Raw genomic sequence first — 8,890 nt, forward strand, 5'->3', positions numbered from 1 at the left:
TGACAATGAAGGGTGAAAAAAAGGAATTTTTATTTACAGCAAAGAGTGAAAAATTCTAACCTTGCATAATATGAAAGTCATTGAAAACAATAACAAACCTTTGTATATATTTACCTAAATAGGTAATATTTTGTGTGGTTAATTTAATACATATTATTTTGTGTGGTTAATTTTGCTTGAGCAATAGTGGTGTAATTCTTTCCAAAAGAATTGTTACTTTCAAAAAATAAAAATGCTTCATGAAAAATGAAGAGAAAATGTGCATGCTTCCTAAAAATAGGTTTCCCAAATGCTCAAACTAAAGGAACAAACTTTAGTAATATTTCTAAGTTTCTTATTTGTTTGGAATAAGATGGTGGTTCTTCTTCCTTGTCTTACGTACATTGGCGGTTCTTCTTCAAATTCGTTGAAAAGAACGTTTTGTCGTCCGATTAGACACGATTATTCATTGTGCGAATGCTCGAAAAGCCGAAATTTAAAAATTTTGGTTGAGATTTTAAGTAGCTTTTATTTTAAAAAACAATTTTCATATATATTTTAGTTATAAAACGGACATATAGTAAAGATTTTGAAAATAAAAATGAGATAGATTTATGAGTTGTCTTTATTGTGGATCGATTGAAAAGTAGGTTTATTTTTTTAAACAAGGACTTTAAGTTAGTACTATGTGTTGAGGTCAAAAGTTCCAAGCACGCCTATTTTGTCTTTATCCATTTTATGAGTTGTCTTTATTTTGGATCGATTGAAAAGTAGGTTTATTTTTTTAAACAAGGACTTTAAGTTAGTACTATGTGTTGAGGTCAAAAGTTCCAAGCACGCCTATTTTTGTCTTTATCCATTTTTTTCCCCTCTCAATGTACATGTTTTCTTCCTGGCCACGTGGAAATTCGTGGAAACTATTGTCTTTATTCCTCTCTTTTCTCTTTATTTCCCTCTCCAAAGAATGTACATGTTTTCTTCCTGGAATAATTGGCGTCCGCGGTAGCGTGTTCTGCACGTTTGCCCACCCGTTCCTTTCCTATAAACCACGCCTTTGAAAAACCTCTGAGCATGAATTAAAAATTAGTATTTCCCGTATAAAGAGGGAGGCGCGAGAGGGAGTTGTAGAGGGGCCATCAAATGGAGTGGATTTGGAGTAGTGTAGATGGGGAAGGCCTCCGTGTGTGCTTCCTCTTGCTCCCCACCGTGCTTGCCTGTGTGATGATCGGCATCGTGTGGTTCAAGAAAGCGGCCAGCACAGCCCACCATAGGTTGCCACCCTCGCCTCCAGCTTTACCCATAATTGGCCACTTGCACTTGCTAGGTAAGCTGCCTCACCAGTCCTTGTTTCAGCTGGCTAAAGTGCATGGACCTTTGATGTCGCTACGCTTGGGCTCCGTCGATGCTATCGTCGCTTCAACACCTGAAACGGCAAAACAGATACTCCAAACGCACGACCAGGCTTTCGCCTCCCGCCCACGATCTGCTGCGGCCGTCCACGTTTGCTTCAACTGCTCCGACATCGGCTTTTGCCCGCAGAGCCCATACTGGAGGTTCATGCGCCAGCTCTGTGCCACAGACCTCTTTAGCAACAAGCGCGTGGAATCTTTCAGGCCCATCCGGGTAGAGGAGGTTCATGCCCTCTTACGTTCTGTGCGTGCGGAAAGCGCCCAGGTGGTGCACATACGCCCAAAGCTGCTCGCTGCATCCAATAACATCATCTCCAAGATGGCGGTGGGGAAGCACTTATCTGAGCTAGCCCCTACCTCTCAGGCCGACCCTTCGCTCAACATCGTGGACCTTAGCAACGAGATCATGCACCTTCTTGGCGTGTTCAACCTGGGGGACTTCATCCCTATCTTGGGTTGTCTGGACCTTCAAGGCTATGAAAGGCGCATGAAGAGCGTGGGACAACGGATGAGCCGCGTCTTGCAAGAGGTGGTGGACCGTCGGCGCGACAGAAAAGCAAAGGAAGGGGAGGAGGAGGGCAGTACTGGCTCTCCTGAGGATTTGTTAGACGTGCTGCTGTCAGTCGCGGATATCAATGATACTAATATCAAGGCGGTGCTAATGGTAAAGAAAGTATTTTTTAAATTTAGAGGATGTATGGGTTAGTCCTAGAATTGTTTCTTTTTTCCTTTCTAAATAATAGATGATCTATTAGTTCCCCACATTTACTAATTGCTAAGGCTGTTAAAGTATCATGAAGATGCAAATGACACTCTCACTCTCTAAATGAATGGATTTTGATGCAGGATATGTTCATAGGAGGAATAGACACATCCTCGATCACTGTTGAGTGGGCACTTGCAGAGCTCCTTGCTAACCCGACCACCTTAAAGGCATTACAAGAGGAGCTTGATAGTGTAGTGGGAAAAACACGCCTTGTCCAAGAGACAGATATCCATAACCTACCTTACTTGAATGCAGTTGTCAAAGAGACTATGCGATTACATCCAGCTGCAACACTGTTATTACATGAATCAAGTCAATCGTGTCAAATATATGAGTACATGATACCACCCAAGACCCGTGCATTCATAAACGTGTGGGCAGTGGGAAGAAATGCTGATGTATGGGAGAACCCTGTACAATTTCAACCAAAGAGGTTTTTGGAAGGGAGTTGTAGTCAAGTAAAACCAAATGGCCATCACTTCCAATTATTGCCTTTTGGATCGGGTAGAAGAAAGTGTCCTGCATTGACACTAGGTTTGGTGAACGTCCACATCATGTTGGCAAGCCTAGTACAAGGTTTTGATTGGGCACTTCCGGAGTCTCTCACACAAGTTGATATTTCCGAGACGTTTGGATTGATAGTCAAGATGGCCTCCCCATTAGCTAGCATCCCTACACCCAGGTTGCTTGCACATGTCTATGAAGGGCTTCAATAACCAAGCTATGCAATTTCTCCTCCCAATAAAGATGATGTCCTACAAGAGCTCTAAAGTATCTCTAACCTCTAAACCAAATCATGTACTTCAGCTAGATCATTGTGTAAAGAAATTTTATCTTCTTAGAGATATATTTCTAGCCTATCATGGGAATGCCTTAGCATTAGTTACTCTTTGAATGAGAGTTTAAATACTTAAAAAACTAAAGGAGATGTATTCAATATTGTTAAATGAAAGTGGTAAGGCTAAGTTACACTTCCCAATCAGCCTAGTTGTACAGAATCAAGCTCTAACAATTACCCATGGTCTTTATCCTAGATTTATCACTTTATACCTACTCGTTTTATGTGTCTTGAATATAATGTGATTATTTAAATAGTTAATCTAGTTATAGGTCTATTAGTTTTTTTTTCTTTTGGTTGTTGATGAAACTCTTGCATGGTGGGTTCTCTTTTATTTTCTAAACACCTTTGCAAATAATAGAGACTCTATATTTTATTTAGCCAAAATTTGGCTTATAGACTTGAAATCTATTATCCATTATGTGATGTGACCTTCCTCTCCTTTTCCCTTTTATTAGAGGAAGTAAGATTATTTATTTACCTTTTTCTTGTGTGCCAATATTTTTACCATGTCCCGTTAGTAAGGTATGCTATAAGATTTAAAGGACATTTACATGCATCGTTTAAGAAAACTGTGTCAACCTTAAAAAGGAAACTTTTATGCCATATGAGGTTACCAAACTAGCGCTATTTAGAGATCAAGGCATATAAATACACCATGCATGGATGGAGAGTACGTAATAGACGACAAATACAGGCAAAGCATTTGATTTTCTTCTAGCTACCTTCTATGTATTTATCATCTTCTTTTGGGGAAGGAATGGTAATTTCCTTCCATTTAGCCTCTATGTATTTATCATCTTCTTTTGGGGATGCAATGATTTTGCATTACATAAGGCAAAATGCAAGTAGCTTGCAAAAAGTTAAGGCCCTTTTATTCCCATGGAGATGAAGTAGGGGAGTGGTCCCAAAAGTACACCTTTAAGTGGATCAACACTATTCAAGTGGGTAAACCTATTGACCTACCCATTGAAGTAGATATATCCACAAAACAATGCTTTGGTTTTAGGAACTTGTTTATTTGAACTCCAAAATTCTTACAGTAGGTGGAGTCTCCGTTGCTTTCATCAACCCCTTAGCAAGAACCAATGGTTTAGAGTGGAAATGCTAATTTGAAACTTCCTTTGTAGACCAAAGTAAAGAAAAACGTACACTACATCTCATGGGACCATATGTCCTATCTCAGGGAGGTGGGGGGAGTAGATGTGCCCAACATTCATGTGAAAGACAAGAGTCACTACAAGAGTAGGAACCTGTAGCGACCCCCATAAGGGTCGCTATAGAAGTCGTTCCAAAGGTCGATCTTGACCATCATTTAAACGACCTCTGTAGTGACATTTTTGAGATGCATAAACGATGCATTTTGGGTGGCATAAACCACGTTTTGAGGGTGGCATATACATCGCATTTGGGTGGCATACACGACGTTACGAGGGTGGCATAAACCACGTAGTTAGGTAGCATAAACCACGCCACAAAGGTGGCATAAACGACCTTATTTGAGTGGCATAAACACCCAAGTTTGGGTGGCATAAGCGACCCAATTTGTATTATTTTTTTAAGCCGTTGGGGTCGCTTAAAAGACCTTTGTTCTGAACGTTTTTTTTAGCCGATGCGCATTCTCTCTCTCTCTCTCTCTCTCTCTCTCTCTCATACACATTATCTCCACTTGTGTCTCTTGCACACACATTCTCTCTGTCTCTCTCCCTCTCTCTCTCTCTCTCTCTCTTTCTCCCTCTCCCTCTCTCTCACACACACACACACACTTCACGTAAACATTGGTCTCTCTCTCTCTCTCTCTCTCTCTCTCTCTCATACACACTTGCCTCTTTATCACACACACATCCGTACGTATACAAACATCATAAAAAATCTCTCTTTCTCTCTCTCTCTCTCTCTCTCTCTCATACACACACACACACACATACGCACGCTCATTCGTGTATGACAAAAGACCCAAGAATCGACATACATCGACTTTTGAAAAAGCAATGGCCGACATTGATTACGGTAAGTATAAATTAAATTTTACAATCAATTAACATTTAAATCAATAGATTTGGGAGGTAGACACTTCAAGAAACTCTTGATAGATGTAACACATGTGCATCATGGCCAAAAACACACATACATAAAGAAAATGTTAATGAAAGAGCGCCATCATTCTGAATGAGCGACTATATGTACCAAAAAATTATGTCTACAAAATTAGCACTAAATGGCTCTATCATTAATCAGAGTCATCGGAGGAAGAGTCCTCCTCTTGTACATTCTTGGGTGGTTGCGATGATAACCCTACTGCTACCTGTCGAGCAACCTCATCCATGTCGTTCTCACCATGTTGCTCCTGCAATTAAAAATGTCTATTAGCTATTTGAGTATAAAAAAAACCTAGATGCAGATCTTGATTGGCATAAAATAATATTTGATAGAATTACTTACAAAAGCATCGGGTGTCGGCATCTCCTTTTGTAGCGCTCTGTAGTCGTAAATTGTGGCTCTCCGTATCTCGTCTGCAGATGGTGCTCGACCATAATCCTTTCTCTATCATTTAAACATTGCATATATATAAGTAAGAAGTGAATTGAATGCATATGAGATCATAGATACATGGATACATATATATATATATATATATATATATATATACAAATAGCTATAGATAGACGAACAAAAAATTTGTGCACTTACAAAGAGTGCTCGAAAGCCACTAGAGCCCATCCGGCCAAGCCGAGAGGTGTGCCCTGACTGGACACGAGCCTGTGCTGCCTCCTGCAAATTAAATGCGCTTTTATATGAATATATAATTAATGCTATTCGAGAAGTACTTATTATATGCATTGAGTGAATTAACTTTGTGTACCTTCTGTTGAGGCCATGTCACTCTCAAGCGAATCTCTTTCCTGAAGTGCCGCCAAGAATCTCTGCACATCGCAGGTGGGCGTGTATGCTCAGGGACGGTCGCAAATTTCCTAAGCATTTAACAACAGTGTGTTATTACAAGGTTTCACAATTTACAATCAATAAACATATAGATGGATATATAAATACATATACATAGGTAGGTGGATAGATAAATAGATAAATATAGCGGTTTGTATGCGCTATGGATGCTCAATTGGGTGCATTTGGAGAGCGTACTGGCTCTCCAAATGGACCAATTGCACATCCATAGTGCATACGGACCGGTCGACGGTCCATATATGCTATGCTAACGCATTTGGGTGCATGTCAATTACACCTTGAAGAACTATTTTGTGCAAGGTTACTATAAGCCTCTAATATGGACATAAGTATAGTAAGAAGGTATGATTACAAATCTGCTGAGGGAAGAACATTATTCCTAACTTGGGGATAAGCAAATATGCATTGTGCGCTACCATAGCATTTACAAACACTTCTAGGATGATTTTGTATGTGTATTATTTTTGTTCAAGTTTTCTTTGATTTTTAATGATATTAATATGACATTAATATTTTATGAATGCAGATTCTGGGTCATCCTCTGGGACACCGCCTCCTCCCACTCTTCCTGTGTGTCCATCTGTAGTTGCGAGAGGAGATGGTTCCTCTTCTTCCACATCATCTACGACACTAGGCGACTCACAAACATATTACGTTGAAAGAATCCCATGTTGGTGTGCAGCATGCCATGGCACTCATCGACGAATGCGACGCATATGTTTTGCCCATATGGAGCAGTATGGTCCATGTCCTGATATGCCACCACAAGAGGAACCGGAGCATCCCATGGTAAGTGATGTCATTTTAGAACTATGTATAAATTCATATCCAAGTTTACTCCGCACTATTAATCGTGTTCCATGTGTGTCTCACCCTTCATATAATCAACAATGATGTATTATTTAGCACGTACCAGTTCTACATCCTCGATTTCATGAGGATTGTGAAGACCATGGAATTGATCCTTCGTTCCTTCCATGCACACAATATGGTCTAGCTGTTTTTCAGTTGCAAATGGAGGCATCATCAACTTCTTTGCCCCTCGGTGCCCAATCAGAGACATTGGATGATCATCCATTGCCTGATCGTCTTCTATCTCTCATTCAAACGTACGATCGTAGACGCTATGGAGGATGGTTGGGAGCAGCCCTTCCAGCAGAGATGGAGAGGTTTTCAGCTTTTGGGGTGCTCGATATGTGATTGCACCATCTACCATTCCCAATGGTGGACGAGGTCTCTTTATTGCACAGGATTTACGCATGCCCACAAACTCAGAGGTGACTCTTATGTCATTTTGTGGGCCCATTTATGGTTGGGGTGCATGGCATGCACTTGTTCGCTTTATCAGAAGTATGACAACATATGGGCTTTGTGCTAATGCGGCCTCACTCACCGAAAGAAACATTAGATATAATTGTGGATCGCGGCTTTATATTGATGGAAGGCCCTATGCTCAAGGAAATATAGCAGGGCTAATCAATAGTAGTAGAGGGAGAAATGAGAGAACAAATTGTAACTTTATGGAGTGTGAGAATAGTCTCACAAGCCATCTTATATGATTAGAGATGTACCCATATATATAGTAGTGTGTGCTACAAGATCATTACAAGCTAGCAAGGAATTATTTGTAAATGATGGATGGCGTCGCCATCACCAGCCCCTCTTTGAGAATGAAATTTGAGATAAAGTGTCGGCCTCTTAAATTATGTATGTTTCAAATAATGTATCCAGCTTTGTAGCCCAATCAGCATTTAATTTTGACAAATATTTGATGATATATCTTATTGTCTCGTCACAGTAATACAACTAAGGGTATTTTAGTGTCTTGTCTAAGGTTATCTTGAGTATAATTTTTGTTGCTAATATGCTTGAATTGTGTTGGAAAAAGGGTTTTAATGTTATGATTATATCACTTAATAATTCGATTGTTGTTACTTTAAATCATTTCTTCATGTAGACTATGTTTATACATGCAGTGTCCAGATGTTGAGGGTGTATCTAGCTCTCACCGAAGTCACCATATCTTGCCAGAGAAGTACATGAGGCTTTTACGTACACAAGATCCAAGTACATATCAACGACTTAGAGATGAGTACAATGCAAAATGCAGAGAAAAAGCGACCAATGAGGGACATGTTGATGATGACATCAATGAGTTTATCGACGATTGGTTCCAAGCAAGTAGTGAAGAAGAAACTTGTCCGCATGAAAAATTTCTACGAGAAGAAGCTTCAAGGACCATCTATGATGGTGCATCCATATCAAGATTGAGTGTGACCTTACTCATCTTGAATCTCCGAACACGCTACAATGGGGTAATGCATCGGTTTCTGCATTACTATCGTAAGTTATATTTGTATTTTGTTTGCATAAAAATAATGGCTCTCAATCACTTTTGTGCTCATTAAATATTTACAATTGAGTGGTAGGCTTCTTTTGAACAAGATTCTACCATCAAACAATGTGATCCCAAAGTCGAGGGACGAGGCAAAGAAAATGATCGCATCCCTTGGACTCGAATACAACACAATTCATGCATGTGTCAATGATTGCATTTTGTATCGTGGAGAGTATGAAAATGCAACACTTGTCCCAAATGCGGTGTTGCTCGTTTCAAGGCAGGAACCTTGAATGTCCCTATGAAAGTTCTACGACACTTTACCTTGGCACCACGAGTTGAACACATCTTCCGCAGCCCCGAAATAGCCAAGCTTATGGATTGGAGTTCGAGAAATGTAGGTATAGACGGAGTCATGAGGATTCCAAGCGATAGCAAAGCATTTAAGCATATCGATGCTACATGGCCAGAGTTTCATTGGGAGCCTCGCCATATAAAATTTAGAGTTGGCTTGGATGGAATCAATCCCTTTTCCATGTGATCGACCAAGTGGTCAACTTGGCCCGTAGTTCTTATCAACTACAACATCCCACCAT

At 40.1% G+C, this 8,890-nt stretch overlaps 1 protein-coding gene across 1 annotated transcript; it reads left to right on the top strand.

Annotated features, from left to right (window-relative positions):
* Positions 1 to 1,049: 1,049 nt before the first annotated feature.
* On the top strand, positions 1,050 to 3,136 carry LOC147607999 (3,9-dihydroxypterocarpan 6A-monooxygenase-like). The gene is made up of 2 exons (XM_086789918.1): positions 1,050 to 2,052; positions 2,235 to 3,136. Exons 1-2 carry the CDS (start codon positions 1,120 to 1,122, stop codon positions 2,868 to 2,870), a joined length of 1,569 nt encoding a protein of 522 aa, XP_086646044.1. The 5' UTR covers positions 1,050 to 1,119; the 3' UTR covers positions 2,871 to 3,136.
* The last annotated feature ends 5,754 nt before the right edge of the window (positions 3,137 to 8,890 follow it).

This window comes from Cibotium barometz, chromosome 54, assembly GCF_041138505.1.
Source record: "Cibotium barometz isolate CiBa-2024 chromosome 54, ASM4113850v1, whole genome shotgun sequence".
NCBI classification, from domain to species: domain Eukaryota; kingdom Viridiplantae; phylum Streptophyta; class Polypodiopsida; order Cyatheales; family Cibotiaceae; genus Cibotium; species Cibotium barometz.